At 35.9% G+C, this 23766-nt stretch overlaps 3 protein-coding genes across 6 annotated transcripts; 1 reads left to right on the top strand and 2 right to left on the bottom strand.

Annotated features, from left to right (window-relative positions):
• Positions 1 to 328: 328 nt before the first annotated feature.
• eefsec (eukaryotic elongation factor, selenocysteine-tRNA-specific) lies at positions 329 to 7348 on the bottom strand. The gene is made up of 7 exons (XM_084129183.1): positions 6793 to 7348; positions 4876 to 5083; positions 4574 to 4670; positions 3995 to 4159; positions 2827 to 3456; positions 1986 to 2142; positions 329 to 1087 (listed from the first exon to the last, which is right to left on the bottom strand). The coding sequence occupies exons 1-7, from the start codon at positions 7088 to 7090 to the stop codon at positions 906 to 908; spliced, it is 1737 nt and encodes a 578-aa protein (XP_083985309.1). The 5' UTR covers positions 7091 to 7348; the 3' UTR covers positions 329 to 905.
• Positions 7349 to 7697: 349 nt separating this feature from the next.
• On the top strand, positions 7698 to 14231 carry ruvbl1 (RuvB-like AAA ATPase 1). Its single transcript, XM_084129193.1, has 11 exons — positions 7698 to 7979; positions 8270 to 8356; positions 8433 to 8565; positions 9631 to 9782; positions 9886 to 9975; positions 10911 to 11060; positions 11143 to 11206; positions 11299 to 11497; positions 12284 to 12386; positions 12485 to 12576; positions 13721 to 14231. Exons 1-11 carry the CDS (start codon positions 7839 to 7841, stop codon positions 13878 to 13880), a joined length of 1371 nt encoding a protein of 456 aa, XP_083985319.1. The 5' UTR covers positions 7698 to 7838; the 3' UTR covers positions 13881 to 14231.
• Positions 14221 to 23569, bottom strand: LOC311092449 (man(5)GlcNAc(2)-PP-dolichol translocation protein RFT1-like). Of its 4 annotated transcripts, XM_084129188.1 has the most exons (14): positions 23314 to 23569; positions 23128 to 23213; positions 22929 to 23048; positions 22421 to 22610; positions 22223 to 22324; positions 21990 to 22124; positions 21822 to 21900; positions 21686 to 21736; positions 20984 to 21114; positions 20750 to 20894; positions 20522 to 20627; positions 19463 to 19712; positions 16306 to 16429; positions 14221 to 14602 (listed from the first exon to the last, which is right to left on the bottom strand). In XM_084129188.1, exons 1-14 carry the CDS (start codon positions 23374 to 23376, stop codon positions 14514 to 14516), a joined length of 1671 nt encoding a protein of 556 aa, XP_083985314.1. In that variant the 5' UTR covers positions 23377 to 23569; the 3' UTR covers positions 14221 to 14513. The 4 variants fall into 4 exon arrangements, with proteins under 4 accessions (XP_083985314.1, XP_083985312.1, XP_083985313.1 ...); XM_084129185.1 differs by lacking the exons at positions 14221 to 14602; positions 16306 to 16429 and adding an exon at positions 18546 to 19380; XM_084129186.1 differs by lacking the exons at positions 19463 to 19712; positions 20522 to 20627; positions 20750 to 20894; ... (7 more) ...; positions 23128 to 23213; positions 23314 to 23569 and adding an exon at positions 16500 to 17624.
• Between the last annotated feature and the right edge of the window lie 197 nt (positions 23570 to 23766).

Raw genomic sequence — 23766 nt, 5'->3', positions numbered from 1 at the left:
TGGAATAAATGACAGCACATTTGCTAGTCAAAGAAAGTGTGCGTAAGAGAATGAGAGTGATAGGCAGTAACCTATGAATGCACTTCTTTAAAAGTCCAGTTATTAGCAATTATAATGAATAACAAATAAAGGCTTTGTTCTTACCTGCAATGTCAGGTAAAAACAGGGAAGTATATCAACACAGGTGGCATTTAATATTTTAGTACAGCTGCTTTTTGTATACTCGCAAATTAAGAATGAATTTGACTACAGATTCCCCCGAGTTGCTGCAATGTAACTGGAATATATGCAAATCTGTGAAGCAAATCGGTAAACAATAAGACTTATTGTGGTCTAAAAAAAGGTTAAAAGGTTCTTTTTTTTGTGGGGTGGGGACTCAGAAACACGCATTCACAAAGCAGGCCTACATGTGCACAAACAAACAAACAGTGGAAATTAAAAATTGATATTTATACATTTAGAGTAACTGGAGGTGGAGGTGTGTGGAAACAACTGAAATATTTGCCTATACTCACAATGCTTTCTGCCCTTAAGCAACATCCCAACCACTCTCAATATGCCAAACTCAAAGATGCATAAACACGTTCCACACACTCTTGCAAACAAAATGTTAATCACAAAAAAATAGTTCATTGCAACTAACGCAGTTTAGCTAATAGAGTTGTTTTATTAGCAGTCACATACCGGTAACAGCACTTATTAGTAAGGTAATGATGTGTTTTGAAGGAATATTCCATGTTTTCTTTTTAGTTCATTTTTATTATTCCATATTTGAAGGAATAATAAAAATGCCAAATAACAGAATAGAAACTCTGCACACAAAAAAACATGTACAAGAAGTTTCTCGCTCCATATCCCAGACTTTAGTAGTGTCTGTTTTTCCTGTCCGCTTTTCAGCTCTTGGGTCAGGACTGTACCATCTTTTTGTGGGGATCATATATGTAACGTTTGAAGTTTAAGTGTATGGTAACTGGCTGAGCGTCAAGCTTGGTTTCCTCAGATTTGGAGGATTCATTTTTGGACCCACCCTTCCCCTTCTTCTTAGATGAAGAGCACAGAAGCTGCTTGGTTTCTTCTTTCAGCCCCTCTAACAGGAAGAGAAAGAAAGAAAGAACAGGCATTCATGGACAAGGGACATTCAAAGATACTAGATCCTCATGTTTTGGATGGATACATTGATCATATGACCATTAAAGTTTTAAACAGGAATTAACTGCTGCTTCAATCAAAATGTATAAATTTTCAAAAAAAAATTCTGGATTTACTTATTTCAGTGTTATTTTAGTTTTATTTTAAAAAAATCAATAATATTGTGTTTTTGTCATTTTATTATTATTTTTAAATATTGCCATTTAGGTTTAATTTATTTTTTATTTCTGTTTTAGTTCGTTTTCATTTTTTTTTATTTCCAGTTATTAATTTTAGTGCTTCGACTTAAATGTATTTCAGTTTAATCCCAAGGCAACATTTCTAATTTTCGTTTAGTTTAAGTTTTTCAACTAATATTTATATTTTATTTTAGCTTTATTTCAACTAACAGAAATTACTTGTTAACTCTTTTTTTTTTTTTTTAACTAGACAAAAATTGGAGGTAAAGTACAGTACAAAAAAACTAAACATCCTTTCCAGTGTGGTTATGGATACATTCATTCTACTAAATTCATTGAGCCTGAAGAGAGGTGTGTGTGTGTGTGTGTGCGCATGCATATTTGTGTGGCTGAGGTCTACCAACACAAGAGAGCCTTGAGGGTCAGGAAAAGGATGTATGTTTTTTTGCACATATATTTAAGATATAGCGTGCATTTTTGCTGTGTGTAACTTTATATGAGAGCAGCTTTTATGTATATGCTGTCTTGAATGAATGAATGAGTGCATGGATGTAAAAAAAAATAAGTCCCCTGACAAGAAACATAGAGGAAGGAGGAAAAAAAGAGGCCAAGAAAAAGTTAGGGAGAGTAAATAAGAGTGTATTTGTCTTTGCTTACCTGGTATTCGGATTTTGATCTTGCCACTCTGGCCGAAGCCACCTTCAATGGACCCCGTTTCTCCCGTCGACAGCGTAACCTTTAAACCCACAAACAGCTGAAGGTTCGTCTCCTTCTTAAACAGGTTTCGACCAATCACAGTGTAGTCATCTGTCACCTGACCAAAGATAAAAAACTGATGAGCTAGAGCCAGAGTACACAAGGTGCTCAAAAGACTGTAAAAAGTCAAATAAATTAATAAAATTAGAAAGAATTGTGTAGGAACAAAATCAAACAATATCTGACCCCAGATATAGTGAAATCAATTATACAATTAAATCATGTATATTATGTACATTACCATTCAAAAGTCTGTGGTCGGTAAAGATTTATAATATTTTTCAAAGAAGTCTCTTATGCTCACCAAGGCTGCATTTATTTGATGAAAAATACAGTAAAAACTGTAATATTGTGAAATAATTACAATTTAAAATAACTGTTTTCTATTTTTAATATATTTTAAGATGTAATTTATTCCTGTGATGGCAAAGCTGAATTTTCAGCATCATTACTCCAGTCTTCACTGTCACATGATGAAATCAGTGAAATCATTCTAATATGCTTATCAATGCTGAACAGTTGTGCTGCTTAATATTTTTGTGGAAACCGTGATTTTCAGGATTCTTTGATGAATAGAAAATTTAAAATAATAGCTTTTAGCAGCAATTTAATGAATCTTTTCTTAACAAAAGTGTTCATTTCTTTATTTAAAAAAACGTACTGATCTCAAACCTTGAATGGTAGTCTGTGTATGTGTAATTTTACATTTATACATTATCAATATATAAATATTTGTAGTTACCCGTTCCACTGATCCTTCTTTCTCCTTATCTTTGCTGATTTTGAGTCGAGGCAGTGCTGTCTCTGTGTAGTTTTTGTCCTCAAACCCTTCCAAAAGCTTTCCGTGAAAGGCAAGCCTGCATGTGTTACCATGGATATCTGAGTCCAGTCGTGACCCAATCACTAAGCAAAGTGGTGGACATGTGACCGGTCGTTCAAACTCAAGTAAAGCCCATTGCTGTGGTTCCCCTCTCCCTCCTTCCGCCTGACCAGTCAAAAACTCATCCAGGTGGTGAAACTCCCAATCAAATGAGAAAGAGCTTGCACTTTGCTCTTGAGAGGTGGGTCTACACTCTCCATTTTCTTTTCCAGGAAGCACTCGATTGAAGAATGAGATGCGCGCCATAACGGTTTCATGTCCAACGGTGATGTGAAACTTTGCACGGCTGCTAAGTGCTCCGCGATAGTATTCAATCTTTTGGACGGATATAATAGCAGCGTAAAGAGTTTGCAATGAACCTGGTGTGCATATTACACCCCGTTCTAACAGTTTTGGGTCAAACTGTGTCACACACACGCCAACCCGATCCCCTTGCATAGCACTAGGAACTGGCTTACGAAACATCTGCACAGATTTGACCTTGCGAGTTACCTAAGGAATAAAAAAAAGAGAAAGCAATAAGGAGCTGATCATGTCAATATGCAATGTTGCAAAATATTTGTTCACCTATGATTGTGAAATTGATCATTTGGAAACAGGAAACAGAAACAGTTGGAAACAATTTGTGCAGTTTGCAATGCATGTGTAAATATACAAGTGTTCAAAAGTTTGGGGTCGGTAAGATTTTTTTATGTTTTTGAAAGAAGTCCAAGCCTGACAGTAAAAACAGTAAAATTGTGAAATATTTTTCTGTTGTAATATATTTTAAAATGTAATTTATTCCTGTAATGGCAAAACTGAATTTTCAGTCTTCAGTGTCACATGATCCTTCAGAAATCATTCTAATATGCTGATTTGCTGCTCAAGAAACATTTCTTCTTCTTATTAATGTTGAAAATGGTATACTATTTAGAACTTACAAAAGAACAGCAATTATTTGAAATAGAAATCTTTCTTTAAAAAAAAAACCCCTCACTCATCCCACAACTTTTGAACTGTAATGTATGTATTGTAGTGTGTAGATAAGTACCTTTAACGCTGGTATCTCCACAGTCTCATTGACACTGAGTGACCCTTGTAAGATGGTGCCAGTAATGACTGTTCCCTGGCCACGGATGGAGAAGCAGTGATCTACAGCCATGAGAAGGGAACCTGACGGATCTCTACGAGGAAGGAAGGCCTGGGCCTTCAATAACTAAACACATAATCAGAGACAACCTCAAAAATATGGTCCATACCTTTCAAAAATACAGTAATAACAAAAAGCCTGAGACAATAAAATCACCCTTTAACTATGATGATAACATCCACTCAAGCTAGTATAAACTAGTTTGTGCTAAAAATGTTATCCAGCATGATTTGACAATGTTCCAAAAACAAAATCTAGCTTGTATCAGTGGAAAAAAAGGAAATCATGGTCAGTGTCACAAATTTGCATTAATTTGATTTAGTTTTCTATATATATCTTAAAGGATTTTTAACTTCTTTTACATCATAACTTTTATTTATATAGGCATTTTTAATTTATAAAACGATTTACAAAATGTAAAAGTGGTCTCCGATTTTTGGATTTTTAATCTGTGCTGTGACAACACCCCCACTAACTCACATCTATGAGTTCAGTTATCCCCTGTGGCTCGTCTGTATCCGGGGCCTCAGGACCACCTGGCTTTGCTGCCACAGCAATTATAGGACAATCTTTAAATCTGACAAGCAAAAAATTAATCAAGTCAGTTTTATTTGTATAGCACTTTTCACAATATACATTGTTTTTAAAGCAGATTTACATCACGATGGTAATGTTTATAATATCTTAATATCATCATGCCTTAGTTGCATTTAGAAGAGTAGAGCTGGCAAAATGTATATAGAATATATAGTGAAACATGTGCTTAAGTTGACAGTGTCTACCTTGTGTTCTCGAGAGTTTTGTGCATCCTCTTGGTCATTTTATCAATAGCCGCCTGTCTCTTGTCACTAGGCAACATGTCTGTTTTGTTGAGTATGACGATCATGCGGGAGCAGGTGAGCTGACCAATCAAAAGGCACTCTGCTGTTTGTGTCTGCATGCCTTTCACAACGTCAACCACCAATATCATCAGATCAATGATCTGAGCACCTGAATGTAAGTACACAGATGAGAGTAAAACAAATAAGTTCAACAATGACAAACATAACAGAGTGAAGTCATCACTGCAAGACAGAAAAAGAGACCAAAAATAATAGAGGCAGGAGACCAGGCTATTGCCTTTCCTTTCCCTCTTTTTCTCTCCCTCTCTCTGGCACTCATTCTTTCCTGAGAGATCCCCTCTGGGGGAGAGAGGAAGTCAAGCTGGAGCCCTGAACAGCCCCCTTCCGCCTTAATCAACCACATGTGACATAAATGCACACACACATACACACACGCCATCAATGCAATTACACTAAACTTTCCCACTACACTTGAGATCTCTTGAGTTTGTTTGATCTCTCTAGACACTGTTTCTCCAAATCATATATTCCTTCATAAATCCCTCATATTACTTATGAGATTGTGTATGCAAGAAAACAAGTCATGTAAGCTACTTTTTTTAGTATAGAGGAATATCGAAAGCATGTATTGTGTACCCACGACTACCTAGGTTAGCAAATAGATGTGATTAATCACTTAATTCTGTTGTATCATTTTGAAATGCATTAAATGACAGAATCTGATCATGATCAGAAAAATTATGTTGTTCTTTGGTGTCATTAAAAGCATATTTGTCTTTTGATTTAAGAGCTTGTTTTAAACCCTATAAAGTGTACGGTATCATTTTTGATACATTCATTTCTAGGGACTCTAAATTACCAACATTACTATAACTTTGTTGGAAAAACTGTTGTACCCGATGCCTTCTGCACTCTAATTGATAGTTCATAATTTTTAATCAAGTAAAAGGCCTTCTTCAGGTCGTGGTACATGTCTTTTTGCTGGGAAATTTTTACAAAGTAAATATAAGAATAACTTTTAGATTGTTATTAATATTTCAAAACTGACATTTACTGGACTAAAGAAAAGAATACTTGATTAATCTTACATACATTTTAGCATGATTTTTTTCTTTAAAAAAAGTATCAAATTTAATACAACAGATTTTTGAGGAACATTTATTTATGTCTCAATCATCATTGTACAGAATATCTCTCAATCATCATTGTACAGAATTGCATTATGTGTTGGTCCCCCACAATTAAAACTACAGAGCTTTGATCATAAAACTAAGCATTACATATCATCTTACTTCCACATATGATTGGGAGAGATGGTGTTAATTGACATTTATATGCAAGTACTGTTATATTTATTTATATGCATGTAGTCTGGTGAAGTCTACCCGAATTTATTCTTACTTAACATATAAATAACAACATCTGCAATCTGCACCAATTTACATATTTTTGTAAAGACATTAAAGATGTATCAAATATGACACACAGCATATTTGGTTTTCTTTTATAAATATTTTTTTTCTGAAGGTTCAATAAACTGTTCTAGCCTATTTAAAATGGATTTTTACTGATTTCTTGTTATATGTCAGTCTCTACAGGGTTAAATTTGATATCTTCAAAATAACACACACACACCACCTATTGGTCAGAAGTGGTAGTGCTGGACTAAGTTTAAACTGCCCTGACAGGTTGTTTAAGAGAAATTAAAAAGACTTGTGGTGCATTTCTTTGTTTTGCATAATCCATGAATTACATATTGATCCACGCATACTTGCAAACATGCAGTTTGGTATTGTGGGTTTAATTAGTGTAACCCTTGCCCAACTAATATAAACCAAGTCGTTGTTATCCACTTACCCCCGATGATAGTGCGTATGAGGGAGGCATGTCCAGGGCAGTCCACCAGTGTGAACTGCAGACTGTCGTATAGTCTGTCCCCACAGGACTGTCTCAGGTGCTCCGGTAAGGGCACCGTGAATGCACTAAAGCCGAGATCCAGCGTGATGCCGCGCTCTTTGGACTGGGGGTTCTTGTCGAAGGCTGCTGTGGATGCGGTGCTGCTCAGCGCCCGGGCGAGAGAGGTTTTTCCGCTGTCCACATGGCCGAGGACACCGACGTTAAAGTTCAGCGTTTTAGGAAGACTGGAATCTGCCATTACTGGAATTGTTGGGTAACAGAGACTGAATGCGCAGACTTTGAACTGCTGAAAGCAATGCTGTTGGTTCAACCTAACCAGCTCAATGTTAAACTGTCAGTAAACCAAATTGATCTAATTTGGTGGAATTTAATAATATTCACGTATTAGTTCTGATATGAGAGATTAAATTACATGCTAAGTACATTACTGCATTCAGCAAACTTTTCTGAAATGTGACATTTGTTCTTCCTGCGCTACCAAAAAACAATCTCTGACAAAACAGTTCAACTCATATGGAACACTCGGTTCCACTTCACACAGCATTATTATTTAGAAAAAAAAAAAACGTACCTCGTGGATCAAATTATTTATTAACTAGTAAAATGGTTTAAATTATTTACAACATGTTTAATACATAATTAGGAGTTTATTTACACTTCATATAGAAAAAGAGATTTGTGGAACCTACAGCGGTAATCTTTGTTTCAGTACAACATTTCAAATGGAGCACAAAAGGAAAATAGGGGCGTGTTCGCAGTTGTCTACAGACATTAGCGGCATCCAATGATTAAGCATATATTCCACAAATTCACCAATCGAAATAAAGAACGGCTAAAACCGTTTCAGGGGCGGAACTTCCTCAAATCGCCTTGGTTACCCACATGGAAACGCGGGTCTCTTGTGTTTGATTTCAACGGCCTTTCATGAGATAGGCTTGAAGTTGTTTTACTCACATTTTAGAGCGTTTAATTAACAAATAAGAAACATGAAGATCGAAGAGGTGAAAAGCACAACGAAGACGCAGCGCATCGCATCTCACAGCCACGTGAAGGGTCTCGGGCTGGATGAGGCCGGTAATGCTAAACAGTCCGCGTCCGGACTGGTGGGGCAGGAGACAGCTAGAGAGGTAACCTAGAGATCAGTTTCAGCATTTTCCAGTTTGTGAATGGGGATTCAGTACATTTAATTACGCTGATTAATGAATTTAATAATTTGTATTTAACTGATTATTTGTGAAGAACGAATACAAAATATCTGATAAATGGTATGTGTCAGGAAGAGCCATATAAAATACATATTTCACATTCACTAAGATTCCCATTCCCATGACATTAAAAATGTATAAAGGACATCCTGTTTAGCTGTAAAGTGTTTCTTAAAAAAAAATAATAATAATAATTCTTACATTTTTATTAGGCTTGTGGCATCATTGTAGAGCTGATTCGTTCCAAAAAGATGGCTGGCAGAGCTATTTTACTGGCAGGACCACCTGGAACAGGCAAGGTAAGGACTGAGAGCTTCACAGCTGTTGTATGTGAAAGTGTTTATGGTTTATTAATTTTATTTCTGTACCCCACAGACTGCTCTAGCATTGGCCATGGCGCAGGAACTGGGAAATAAAGTGCCGTTCTGTCCTATGGTGGGCAGTGAAGTGTATTCATCAGAAATCAAGAAGACTGAAGTGCTGATGGAGAACTTCAGAAGAGCCATAGGTGAGATCTCGTGCAAAGAACCTATATTTATCTACTTCAAGAGTAGACAACATAAAAAAATCATACAATACATTTATTAATTTCTTTTAGGAGATACTTTTAGTAGTAAAGATAAAATGTGATTTTAAAAAAACAGTGAAATGCATTAAAATACATTTTAACTTGTTAGTAACTCTTCACACACACTAGCTATGTTTCCATACTATGTTGCAAATTTAACTTCTGTGCATAGTTGGAATATCGCATAAAACATTTGTGAATAAAGCACTGTTTCCATCCCATGTGTTCAAGAGAACAAAATCGTCACTTCCTGGGAAATTGGCGCAAAATATCTAATAAAAATGGAAGTTGCTGCAAAGCCACTGTGGCTTTTTTATTATACATCATAAATGACTTGTGCGCAGATGAAATGCAATAAACGCTGTCGTGTTCTCTTGTGCTCGGATGCCTGATGTTTGTAAATGCGATCATGTGATACAATTCTGGGAGGCCATTTTACCAAAATATTTTGATGACAGACTTTGGGATAGGCATTTCATAATAACTAAAACAATAGTGTTGTTTTTTTGAGTTTGAGTAAAATTAGTTTTTTGTTTCTTTTGCTCATTGAAGCATTTATTCAGTAAATGTGTTTCCATCGTAGTTTATGGACATTTCTTCTTATCGAATAAAAAATGTAGTTGAGTACATACGTTTTTTTTATGCACACTTTTTTAATTCATGCGCATCTTTGAGGTTTTTTTTTAAATGTGATATCCCAAAATTTGCATAAAAATAGGTGGATGGAAACATGGTTACTATAGTCTGATATTAGACCGACAGTATGCATCTGAAACAATGTGGACTGTGTGATCTAGTAAGATAGGCATGCATGCACACACACATTATTAAAACGTTGACAGATATATACTGGCATGGGCAGGTGAATAGACTCAAGTTTTTAATATAACAAATTCTGTTGGTGTTTAAGAATGTATTGATAGATCCACTAGTAATTAGTTAGCATTGTTTACATGTTCTGTTCTTTTTTTGTATCTAAATTTCTTATTTTGTTTGTGCATTCAGGTCTGCGTATCAAGGAGACTAAAGAGGTGTATGAAGGAGAGGTCACTGAACTGACTCCCTGTGAGACGGAGAACCCAATGGGGGGCTATGGCAAAACTATCAGTCATGTCATTATTGGTTTAAAGACGGCAAAGGGCACCAAACAGTTAAAGGTAAGGAAGTGAAAGAGTGATGCTTTCATGTAAAAAAGCAGCATCTGTTTTACATCTGTTTAAAGTTATGTTATATCTCATTGCGTTTGATATGCTTATGCAGCTGGATCCCAGTATCTATGAAAGTCTGCAGAAGGAGAGAGTGGAGGTCGGTGATGTTATCTACATCGAGGCTAACAGTGGGGCAGTCAAGGTATGGACGGATTTGCTTAACCATTCTCTCTCCGGCCCATATCTGCGCTTGGCATGTTGAAGTAATCTTTTGTCAGTGCAGGTGGGCAGGTACTAGTCTGGCAGCGGTATAAAAGACAAGATTGTCTTACATATTTTTGAAAGAAAGTAATACTTGTATTCAGCAAGGATTTATTAAATTGATCAAAAGTGACAGTATAGATTTTTATAATGTTAAATCTGTTCTTTTGAACTTTCTATTCACCAAAGATTCCTAAAAAAATTATCAGAGTTTCCACAAAAACATTAAGCGGCACAACCGTTTGCAAATAATAATAATAAAAAGTTTCTTGAGCACCAAATCAGCATAATCGAATGATTTCTGAAGGATCATGTGACACTGAAGCCTGGAGTAATGCTGAAAATTCAGCTTTGCCATCACAGGAATAAATGACATTTTAAGATATATTAAAATAGATTACTAAATCTATACTACTTTATAATAATATTTGATCAAATAATTGCAGCATTGGTGAGTGGTAACACTTCATTTTAGGGTCCAATTCTTACTATTAACTAGTTGCTTATTAGCATGCATATTACTAGGATATTAGCTGTTTATTAGTAGTTATATAGCACATATTAATGCCTTATTCTGCATGACCATATTCTACATCCCTTAATTCTACCCAGTACCTAAACTTAACTACCTTACTAGTTAATAGTGAGAATTGGACCCTAAACTAAAGTGTGACCTGCATGGTGAGCATAAGAGATTTCTTTCAAAAACAAACAAAAAAAATCTTACTGACCCCAAACACTATATATATAAAATTTATTTATTAAATTAAATCCCACATTAGATAAAGTGCAATACACTTCCCTTGTAAATAAGTGGCAAGCATCTCAAGGCTCTTATTGAGTTTATTCATAAGTATTTCTGTTTTTGGTTTGTAGAGGCAGGGACGATGTGACACGTTTGCAACAGAGTTTGATTTGGAGGCGGAAGAGTATGTACCACTACCGAAAGGCGATGTTCACAAGAAGAAAGAGATCATTCAGGATGTTACACTTCATGACCTGGATGTTGCTAATGCAAGACCTCAGGTACATGCACACAAACATCATGTTATCCAGCTTCAAGTGGATCTCCATGATTCTAATAATATCAGTGTATTGTGTTTTCTAGGGAGGCCAGGACTTACTTTCTATGATGGGTCAACTGATGAAACCCAAAAAGACAGAAATCACAGGTAAAATGGTTAATATTTTTATATACTGATAATCCTAGTAGGATTTTTAATGAGGCCATGTTTAACCATTTCTTTGTGTATTCTGTATACAGATAAACTGCGAGCAGAGATCAATAAGGTTGTGAATAAATACATTGAACAGGGTGTGGCAGAGCTGGTTCCTGGTGTTCTGTTCATTGATGAAGTTCACATGCTGGACATTGAGTGTTTTACCTACCTGCACCGAGCCCTGGAGAGCTCCATCGCTCCCATCGTAGTGTTTGCATCCAATCGAGGAAACTGCCTCATCAGGTGGGTTTTTGGTGGGAAATGTAGGTTATGTTTAAAGTAAAATAGCTTTGTCACAGTTTTGTAAAATTGTAGGATATTTATTTAGGTAACACTTTTACAATAAAGCTCAATTAGTTAAAGTGCCCCTATTTGGCTTTTTCTGTATGTAATGTGAATGTAAAAGGTCTGCAAAGATCAAAGTGCACAACAAAAAGTTATTCTCCCTCATTTACAAAACGAACGTACGACAGAAATTTGGGTGTGCGATCGTTACTTGCCATTTATCAATATGGTTGCAAGCGGTGGTTACGATCAAATCTCACATCAGGTCTTAGCTCATGTACTCAAGTTTTTGAGTTTATATGTAAATCTGGTGGAGAATTGTAATGAGAGCATTTTGCTCATTTAGATTATTTTCCTGCCCGACAACCGACAATCTTAACCCTTAAGATTAGAATGTCAATGTTTCAAACAGATTAAAGTGCAAGAATTATAAGGAACTATAGTTATTACTTTACAATAAGGTCTCATTAGTTAAAGGTGGGGTAAGTCGTTTTTGAAATATGCTGTTGGCCAATGTTGATATTTGAAATCCGCCCAAACAAACACACCCCTTCTTCATTGCTCCGCCTCCGCCTCACACTCCAATTCTAACAGCCCTGCTCCGAGTCAGTCTCAAACCCCGATCCCCCTGCAAGCGAGACGAGTACACTAACAATGATGCTAATGACCAACTGTTAGAATGATCCATTTGATTGGTTATGGAGTTGATTGACAAGTTTACAGATATGCATAATTCTGTTTTAGGGGGACAGAGGACATCAGCTCTCCTCACGGAATTCCACTGGATCTCCTGGATCGAGTCATGATTATCAGAACTATGCTGTACACTCCTCAAGAAATGAAACAGGTGTGCATACACATTTTTGTCAAAATAAGCTCCTTAAAAACGAAGATATATAAAAAATGAAGTATACATTAATTTGTTTAATTTGCATGTTTCTACAGATCATAAAGATCCGAGCTCAGACAGAGGGCCTCAACATCAGCGAGGATTCTTTATCTCACCTTGGAGAGATCGGTACTAAGACTACACTCAGGTAATACTTGTTACCAGAGCCGGACAGTAACTGAGTACATTTACTTGAGTACAGTACTTAAGTACAATTTTGAGGGATCTGTACTTTACTCGAGTATCATTTTTGGGGAGTACTCATGACTTTACTCAAGTACATTTGAGAGGCAAATATTGTACTCTTTACTCCACTACATTTCTATCCATAACTGTGAGTACCCGTTACTACTTCTAAAAAAAAATAATAATAATAAAAAGGAAAAAAGAAACATCTCGGAAACCCTCTCAAATGTGATTGGATTGTGCAGGCGCCACTGATTGGGACAGCCTATCAGCAATCACCTTCAGCTTTCCGCCAAAGTCAACTCCATGGTCAGATTTAGATAAGAGATGAAACCATGGACGAAACAATGGATGAAGACGCAGCAGGTCCATCCCGGGAGCAATATTTTTTTTTTCCAGGATGGTAGGGGAAGACTCATGAATATTCATTAGGGAAGTCATCCCTGATTGGTCTTAACCCCAGTGACAGGTAGGTTTAGGGGCGGGGTTATGGAGGTCATAAGACCCCCAGTGACGGGTAGGTTTAGGGGTGGGGTTAGGGGTAGGTCATCAGACCAATTAGGGATGACTTCCCTAATGAATATTCATGAGTCTTCCCCTACCATCCTGGGGGAAAAAAATATCGCATCCCGGGAATGTGCCAACCCGTGGTCCCACCTCGTCAGACTATTTAAATTTTCTGAACAAGTTAATGATAGTTTTCGCTTCAAGTGTTTGCTGTGTTTACCAATGTAAGCACTGTGGCAGTAGTAATGCAATATTTAGAAAATGTACTTTTAAAAACAAGTACTTTAGTACTTTTACTTAAGTAGACATCTGACTGTAGTACTTTTACTTGTACTTGAGTAAAATTTAGCAAGGGGTATCTGTACTTTTACTCAAGTAATGAAGCTGTGTACTCTGTCCGCCTCTGCTTGTTACTACGAGAACATACACACCACTCATAACGTTATATCCTACTAATATAAATTCAATTGAACTGTCTCATATTTACTTGTGCCTTGCTACCTGCATTCTCACTTATTCATTATTATGAATTTATAATTTACACAATTTGGTTATGTAATGTTGGCTAACGTGTGTGTCTTTGTGTAAATGTTATGCAGATATGCAGTGCAGCTGCTGACACCTGCCAATCTGTTGGCACGAGTTCAGGGGAGGGAAGTAGTCGAAAAAGAACATGTGGAAGAAATTAATGAACTCTTCTATGATGCAAAGTCCTCTGCAAAGATCCTACAAGATCAGCACACCAAGTTTATGAAATAACTCTCTCGCTTTCTCTGTACGCCCTGCTGTGGTTTGCTTTACTGGTTGATTATTTCACATTTGTCATGATATTATAACAGTATGACAGATGTACCAAGCCATGGCTTGATGTACCATGGCTACTGTATTGTTCTACCTAATTGTGTCTGTTGCTTTTTGTCACAAATTTCAAATGAGAACAGGAAAGAAAACAGTCTCTTCGTTAATAACATTCTTTCAACTGGATTTTATCCCCCACTTTTGTTATTCTCCTGTAGGATAAGTTCTCCATTGTCCTTGTTTTTTTGTTTTGTTTTGAAAATTAAATATTTTTTTGATAGTAATGTGAAATATAAATGGGTTTGAATTTAATTTGTTTTATTATGACATATTTAATTTCCACAAAATCAAATTTGGAGGTTGGATAAAAAAAATAGAAAAATACATTTTATGATGTTCTTAAGATCAGACTTTGCATTCACTCTCAAAACTACTAATATTGTTTAGCTGTGCTGTTGTGACAACTGACATGTTAGTTAAATAACTGTTCAAATAAAATCTACTGTTAATGCTTTAGGTTAATTTAGAAATGCACCTTAACATGATTTTAGCTGTAGGATTCATTGAAACAAAATTGAGTGTATGGTCCCACAGTTACTTTTTTTTGCTGGGTTTGTTAAAGGCAGTCTCAGATCCTGAGCGGACTTTGCTGAAGACGGATGGCGCGACCTTCCCAGCTTGTTCTAACAAAGATACAAAGAGACAGATAATCAGAATACACAATAATACAACATCCTACACATTTGAATTTCATTTACCTCAATACAAAGTGCTCCATTTATGTAAAATATACATGTTTGAGTTGACAGAACACATCAAATTTGAACTAATAACTAAGAAGTGAATCAAATTAATGGTATACACAATCTTTGGTAACACTTTACAATAATGTTCATTTGTGAACATTAGTTAATATGACCAATGTTAATATTTAATGGACCTGAGTTAATATGATCTAACAGTTGTGTTGTTATTAACAAAGTTACATAAGTGTTACAAAAGTGCTTATTGTTAGTTAATGCATTAACTAATTGGACCTTATTGTGAAGTGTTACCCAATCTTTTAAGTCTTCGATAATGTCATACTGGCAACATTTTCATATTCAAGGTAACATTATTGATAGTCTGTTTCTACAATAGAGATAAATTAATACATTGTAAAATGTTCAGAGGTGTACAAAGTACACAACTTCCTAACTTGAGTGAAAGGACAGATACTACTGGTCAAATATTACTCCATTACAAGTAAAAGTTGTAAATACCGATTTTTACTTAAGTAAAAGTACAGAAGTACTCGTTTTTAAAAGTACTTAAGTATCAAAAGTAAATGTCAATGCATTGTTTTATTATTGTTGCATTGTTGTATGTAATACTTACAGTACCTTATGCCTCTGAATCTCATATCAATATCAAATTTATTTCTTGAACAAAGTTCCAGTAGTGGGATTGAATGTGAGATTGAATAAGGGCACTCAATAACGTCCACAATGGTTTTGGACACCCAAATGGCTGTTCCCTCAAATATTGCCCTATTTAAAGTTTTTTGGCTTTAGTATGAATATGTTAGCCTTACTGTTATCTATAAGCTAGTGTGCCCCAAAACAATGACAAAAATTGCATTTAGAAGACCAAACCCAACGTTGAAAATGAAAATCAGGTTGATGTCAGTATCCAACGTCAGATTGAAGTTAATCTCAAACGTTGGACAGATGTTGTATTATGGTTGAAAATGAAAATCGGGTTGACGTCAGAAACCAACATCAGTCGGGTTCTGACGTCAAACCGACATTCATTTCCATCCAAAATGCAACCCCTGCAACTAAAATCATCCACTGACTGACTACTTTCTACTCAAGGACCTTGACAGAAATGTAGTGGAGTAAAAAGTATGATATTTGTCTTTCAAATGTAGTGAAGTGAAAGTAAAACGTTTCCAGAAAAAATAATACTCAAGTAAAGTATAGATACTCAAAAAGTGTACTTAAGTAGGCTACAGTACACAAGTAAATGTACTTTGTTACTTTCCACCTCTGAAAATATTATAACTGGAATCTTAAAGTCGAGATTATAAAAGGCTAATAAAAATGCAAGGACTATCTTCAAGGATAAAAATCAATATAAACACATAAGACACAATAAACATTGCACAACAAGAGTGACTGGGAGTGTCCTCTCTTTGTGTTTGTGTTCTGACTTCCTGCTATATATGGAGTGGAAACACTATAAAATGCAAGCACACACACACACACTGGCACACAGCTCTTCTTTATCCTCTTGGCCCAAAATAAAAAAAATAGGGACACTATTCAATCACATTTCATCACACTATACCTTCCAACTGAATTATTACAGTTTCTGCTGATCTAACAGTTGCTACTCGACTCACCGCATTCCTGCATCACCTCAAAGGTCTTGCCCTTCACCTCTGTTCCAAATGCTAGTTTATCCCTGGCTCCAATCAAATCCTCCGCTTTCACCTCAGGCCTCTTAACTTCCTCTTCCTCACCCTGCTGAAGAGAAACAGAAAATGAATAAGCAAAAGGATATTTATTTCTTCTCAGTGTCTCTTCTTTCTCTTACTTGAGACATGGTCAACTCTCTTGCTTAAGTTTCTCTGTTTTATACTTGTTGGATGTGCATTTATACACGCACACACAGCCTTCCCTTGCCGAGTCCAATCCCAAATGGACCATAATTCCTTTGGCCAAAGCATGAGTCACACGGTTCCTCCTCCCATTTAATCAGTCACTGTTCTTGTAGGGATAAACAAACACATGGTTATTTAAGGATGACATCTTCAGTACGTTCAATTAGTTCCAGCAGCTCAGAAATGAGAACAGTTTATGGTTTGTGTCTTGTATCTGCTTTATTGCTCATGTTGGAGTGCAAGGGTTTATTTGTACACTGTTGTGTTTGGTAGGGTTTTGAGGGTTGCTAAGTGCTTGTTTGTGAATGTTAATTTGTCTCTCTTGCGTATTCCATTAGAATGACATACTTTTTAAGGAGAGGTAATTAGGACTTGCTTATAATGTCCATTAAGTCTTCATACCTACAGCTGTCCTAATGTTTGAACTTTCTTAGTCGTTTTCACTGGTTTGTAAAACATTCAAGCAGCATCATTCCTCCAGTCTTCAGTGTCAAATGATCCTTCAGAAATCATTCTAATACAGTGAGAACAAGTATTTGATACACTGCCGATTTTGCAGTTTTTCCTACTTACAAAGCATGTAGAAGTCTGTAATTTTTATCATAGGTACACTTCAACTGTGAGAGACGGAATCTAAAACAAAAATCCAGAAAATCACATTGTATGATTTTTTAAATAATTAATTTGCATGACATAAGTATTTGATCACCTACCAACCAGTAAGAATTCCGGCGCTCACAGACCTGTTAGTGTTTCTTTAAGAAGCCCTCCTGTTCTCCACTCATTACCTGTATTAACTGCACCTGTTTGAACTCGTTACCTGTATAAAAGACACCTGTCCACACACTCAGTTAAACAGACTCCAACCTCTCCACAATGGCCAAGACCAGAGAGCTGTGTAAGGCCATCAGGGATGACAATGACCCGAAACACACAGCCGGGGCAACTAAGGAGTGGCTCTGTAAGAAGCATCTCAAGGTCCTGAAGTGGCCTAGCCAGTCTCCAGACCTGAACCCAATAGAAAATCTTTGGAGGGAGCTGAAAGTCCGTATTGCCCAGCGACAGCCCCGAAACCTGAAGGATCTGGAGAAGGTCTGTATGGTGGAGTGGGCCAGAATCCCTGCTGCAGTGTGTGCAAACCTGGTCAAGAACTACAGGAAACGTGTGATCTCTGTAATTGCAAACAAAGGTTTCTGTACCAAATATTAAGTTCTGCTTTTCTGATGTATCAAATACAAATACTGGATTTTTGTTTTAGATTCCGTCACTCACAGTTGAAGTGTACCTATGATAAAAATTACAGACTTCTACATGCTTTGTAAGTGGGAAAACCTGCAAAATCGGCAGTGTATCAAATACTTGTTCTCCCCACTGTATACTGATTTAGTTTTCAAGAAACATTTCTTACTATTATCAATGTCGAAAACATTTGTGCTGCCTAATGTTTTTGTAGAAACTGTAATACCTTTTCTTCACCAGGATTCCCCAGAAAGTTAATTTCAAAAGAACATTTATTTCAATAGAAATCTTTTCTAATAATCTAAACATATTTACTGTCACATCTGATTTTTTTAATGAGTAACACTACAATGAGTTTTCTTTTGTTAATATTAGTTAACTAAACTAACAATGAATACTTTGAGGATAGTGAATGGTAATTTTAACACTTACTAATACATTTTTTAAATTAAGTTGTATTTGTAAACATTAATTAATACACTGTGAACTAACATGAACAATTATATTTGTACTAACATTAACGAAGATTAATAAAAACTTTAAAAATGTATATTGCTAATTTTTTTCATTATTATTTCATGTTAGCTATTGCATTTTACTAATGTTGACAAATGGGACCTTATAAAGTGTTACCATTTTATAAATCTTTGCTGAATAAAAGTATTAATTTCTTTAATAAAAAAAACTTTGTGACCTTAGATAATGGTATTGTATGTAAATCAAAGTCACAAAACAGTGCATTCAGGAAACGGTTTTATTCGTACCCAAATATTAGAAGAGTAGACTATACTTTCCAGTCTTTCAAATAAAATCGTAACCAGTACCATTTAAATTTATTACATAACCATTTTATACATTCACACCATCTATACAAAGTTCACCACTGATTTACACCGCTATAGTATATCTAGTTTGTTATGTAAAAGGTACAGTGTTACAAAATATTTGGTCAATGTACACCTTTGGTACGAACCGTCAAAAGACGAAGAATCGTAATGTATTTCTTGGAGATGAAGGAATGACAGGCACATTGGAGCAGTAGTTACATACTGAGAGACCCTTTGATATATTTGCATTACATTATAATATTCTGTGTGTTTGTTCTGTAATCAAACAATAAAAAAAAAAAATCCTTCGCCCTTTCAGGGCTTGGGCCCTAAATATTCTATAAGGTATGGACAAGAACCTTCAAACTGTCAGCATCTAAGTGAACTTCTTTTGATGTCATTAGCAAAAACTGAACATAGAGGTACTGCGTCTTCTGGAGTAAATATTCCCATTGTTTTAAGAAAACAAAATATGTTTGTAGAATATTACACACAGTTTTAAAAACTCGAGGCAAAATCTGGTCCATAACATGTTAGTGTCAACCTCACCTCGGGAAGGTTTAGGTGTATTCAAAGTAAAAGCTCATGTAAGTTTCTTGCTGTATTTGGGTAGCAACTGAGTTTTGACAAACTGCACAAGTTTTGTTTCTGTTAGAAATACTGTGATGACCACACTCAGGAGACAAACTGCCCCCACGGCAACATGAACCAGCCTTAGCAACCAGCCACCATCACAGCAGAACATGCTCTGAAAGACAAAATGGTTTTAAATCAGATTTGAATTTGTTCATCAAAACGTTATCTATATTTAAAGTCACTGGCTACGATACCTCTGAGAAGCCTGTGAGGATAGAGCTCACTCCAAGGGCAATTATGACAGCAGAATGTGGGCGGAGCCCCCACAGCGGCGCGCATTCACTTTGCAGGAAATAGCGATGTATGTAAACAATACTGTGAGTGATTCGTAAAGCCATGTTACAGCAATTTGCCAAAATGAAGCCAATGCCTCCCAACATCCAGGTTAGCCAATACGAAAGCAGCAGAAAAGAGACCGACAGGCCCAGCATCACTAGATTGTATCTAAAGAGAGAGAGAGAGAAAGAATCTTGTTTAAACAATTTCTTAGAAAATTAAATTTTTAAATATATTTAAATAAAAATATTTAATATTTTTATTTATTTAAATATATTTAAAAAATAATAATATTCTACACTCCGGTTCAAAAGTTTGGGATCAGTAAGTAAAAAAAGTAAGACACAATTGTCTTTTTTTAAATTAAATTCTGTTTGCATCATTGATCATTATTTTTTCTATTTACCACTGAGGCTGCTTTGAAATGATTTGTATTGTATAAAATAAAAATAAAGATTACTTGACTTCACTTATTCTGGAAGGATGCATTAAATTGATCAAAAGTGAATGTGAAGATGGACTTTTTTTAAAAATCTTAAATAAATATAAATGCGGTTCTTGAATAGAAAATAAAAGAAGTTCTTCAAATAAATGTATCCATCAAAAAAGCCAGATTTTTTTTTAAATCATGGTTTACATAAAAATATTAAGCAGCACAACTGGTTTCAACTGTGATAAGAAGTGTTTCTTGAGCAGCAAATCAGCATATTAGAATGATTTCTGAAGGATCATGTGACACTGAATGATGCTGAAAATTCAGCTTTGCCATCACAGGAATAAATTGCATCTTAAACCATATTAAAATAGAAAAGTTATTTTAAATTGTAATAAAATTTCACAATATTTACACTATTTTGGTCAAATAAATGCGGCCTTGGTGAGCAGAAGAGACTTCTTTTGACAACAGTAAAAAAAAAAAATTATAGACCTCCAATTTTTGAACAGTAGTGTATATATAGTAATTATGTGTTGTTCACCTGTCAACCTCTTCTTTGCTCATGGCAGCAAAAACAAAACACTCTGTTACTCCATTTATAGCTAACAGCAGAACATAACAGCTATAACACCGTAGGAGAGCTGGCCCTGCAAAATACACAAACAAACCATTTAAACTTTTATGGCACGCACACAAAATAAAAATGTATTTATCTGAACTGAAAAGTTAGTAAAATCAGGTATTTAGTATGAGCATATTTGTGATTTACCGGCTCCGCTGCTCAGAAGCTCCCCACCATAGATGTCAAGTGCTAGATGAGAATATGCATAACCAAAAACTGAGATGACCAGACCAATCAAAAGCACCAGCTTCAAAAGACATTCCAGTACCTCAGCTGCCATGGAAACCTCCTCCTGTGAACCAATCAGCATTTTACAATTATCCAACCCACATCTGGCTGGCTGCACTAAATAAAGTTATGACCATATAAACAGATACTGACTTGTTTTTGATGTCGTATATCTCGTCCACGCTCCAGGACATTAGCGAAGAACACATAGAAACTCTCCTCAATGGGCAAGAAAAGAAATCTTGCCACCATTGAGCCCAGATTGTTTATTATATCATAAACCCCTGTTAAAAAATAAATAAATAATAATAATAATACAAGTAAAGGAAAATATGATGTGTATAATAGTATAATATTTAATAAAATATAACTGCCCGGCCAAAAAAGAAAGTCGCTGTTTGGATTTAAATAGGCAAATGCTTAAGAGTCTATGATTGGATAATTATTGCAGTGATTATTATGTTTCTAGCATGTTATATGTTTGGCAACAGTTCATCTAACCCTAATTGATGGAGTGTGTAGCTTTTCATTTCTTAAACAACCATGTAGGAAGACACACCATGGCCATATTCCAGGATGACAATGACAAGATTCATCAGGCTAAAATCATGAAAGAATGGTTGGAGGGAGCATGAAGAATCATTTTCACAGATGAATTGGCACCTCTGAGTCCAGACCTTGAATTCATTGAAAGTCTTTGGGATGTGCTGGAGTAGACTTTACTTTGGTGGACTCTTGCATTGTCAATACAAGATCTTTCTTGATCGAAAATTGATGCATGTCTTTATGGAAATAAAATCACAATTTTTTTTTGACCAAGCAGTGTAGCTTGTGTTTATGAATGTACAAACTCACCCTGGTCTCCAAAGTTAAGCACATTCAAAAAAGTCATCACATAACGCTCGCCTACAAAATCAAATAAATATTTATCAATATCATTTAAACAATTACTACTACTAGCACTACGTAACTGAGCATGATGGGCACTTACCTTCTGTAAGTATCTGTTTGAGAAATGACTGTTTGAAAAAGCTCCAGGTTAGTGTGGTCAACTTCCAGTTTAGCAGTGGCTAAAAACAAAAACAAATATACAGCAAAGTTGTTACACTGAAAGTCCAAAAAGTCTACAGCAGACCTTGTGTTGTAAAAGAAGTCACACCTCGTGATCCACTCTAGATGGCAGAAGATCTGTTATGTGACGAACAGGGAACAATTTCTTGTCTGCTTCCTCTGAGCCAAGGAAATGGACGAAGTATAACACATAACAAAGGAGCAAAAACCCTGCATAGACGCACTGTCAAATGAAAAACACACATAATTGAGATTACAAACTGAAAGGTATTGCAACCGAAAACTATAGATGTTGTATACGTTCAAACATACTGTACATACCTGGGCTGCAGAGAAGATATAGAGCCCCCATTGAGGCGCTGAGACCACCAACACTACCGTAACAAGACATTTAGCAATCATGGCTAAGCTTTCCGTAATCACCTGTGAATATGCATCATTTGATCAGATGGTTTCATCTTATTCAATCTACAATGATTCTGAAGTGCAATTTAAAGTTTGAAAGGCAGATTCCGACACCTTCAAACGGACGAACATGTGCGCGTGTGCAAGAACCCAAAGAGGTTCGGCCAGCAGCTCTGTGAGTGCAGACAGGCAGAACAATCCAACAGCGGGAACATAATGCGGGATGGACTCTGGATCAGGTGCCTGGAGCACCCAACACCACACACACACCAATAACACACCCCACACACACCCCAGAGGAAATCTGCCAGTTTGAGAAGAAAGTCAAAGAAAGAGAATAAAAACAACATTTTAATTTTTAGGGGAAATATTCCTTATACAATTTGCTGTCTGTGAATCTCTAATTGGTGGAATTTTTTGTACAATATCATGGGTAATATAGCTGTTAAACATGATTATTTAAAAAAATAAGGCAAGCAGATGGCTTCAACAAAAGGATGAAAATGAACAGAAAGGGGCCTTAATGAACTATTTGGCAGCCAGGGAGCACTAAAAGATTAATAATAAAGTATTCATTTATTTTTATAATAGTTTTTATCAACATTTCATTTCTTGTACTTACGTGAGCCATAACAAGTTGATGACCTGTCTCCAGTTACGCCCCGCCCCTTCGCCGCTTAGACACGCCCTCCGGAACGCCTCCCTAGACAGAAACACCAGTGTAGAATAGAGCAGCATCAACCTGTAACAAAAGCAAACGTTGCGGTTTGTGGCCCATTCAAACGAATATTCGAGTTTATATTTTGTAACTGTAAACCCACCTGACATTTACCACGCCCATCAGCTCCTTGGACACGAACCGCAAAGTAAATGCATTCAAGAGAAATGTCAACACTCGAAACATCACCTGAAATATAAAGCATTTCAAGAGGAATATTACTTTATTATATGTCTCTAATAAAGGTGTATTTAGTGTCTGTATGTGCGTACACGTTGGTTAATCGTACCTGAAGCAGGACATTATAAGAAGCCAGTGTTGAAGCACTCTTGAGCACATCCTCTGAGCCCATTGTGAACTTTACTTTTTTAACACAACTATTTAAAATCACTAACAACAAAATCACCGAAATTCACCGGTAAAAAATAAGCGCTGCATTCGCTTCATTGTACAGATATTATTACTATGATTCTGCACTAGTAGTATTTGCCATTTGGTATTATGGTATTTCACAACTGTACAAGTTGTCAAATAAAATATACTTCCGTTTCACAGACATTTCAAAATAAAAGTCCGTGTATTTCGGTGACGTTTCTAACTAAGGCTTTGTTTGGAAATAGACGACTCGCGTTATTTTACAAATATTCAAAATGTTAATAAAACACTGACCCGAGACTAAATCTATGTTCAAGTTCAATTTGTTTTATAATTGTATTTATTTTGAAGCACTTTTAACTTGTTT

Source organism: Abramis brama (genome assembly GCF_963993115.1).
Source record: "Abramis brama genome assembly, chromosome: 11".
Lineage (NCBI taxonomy): Eukaryota > Metazoa > Chordata > Actinopteri > Cypriniformes > Leuciscidae > Abramis > Abramis brama.
Note: the sequence above shows the minus strand (reverse complement) of the source record. Positions and strands in the feature narration are given on the sequence as shown.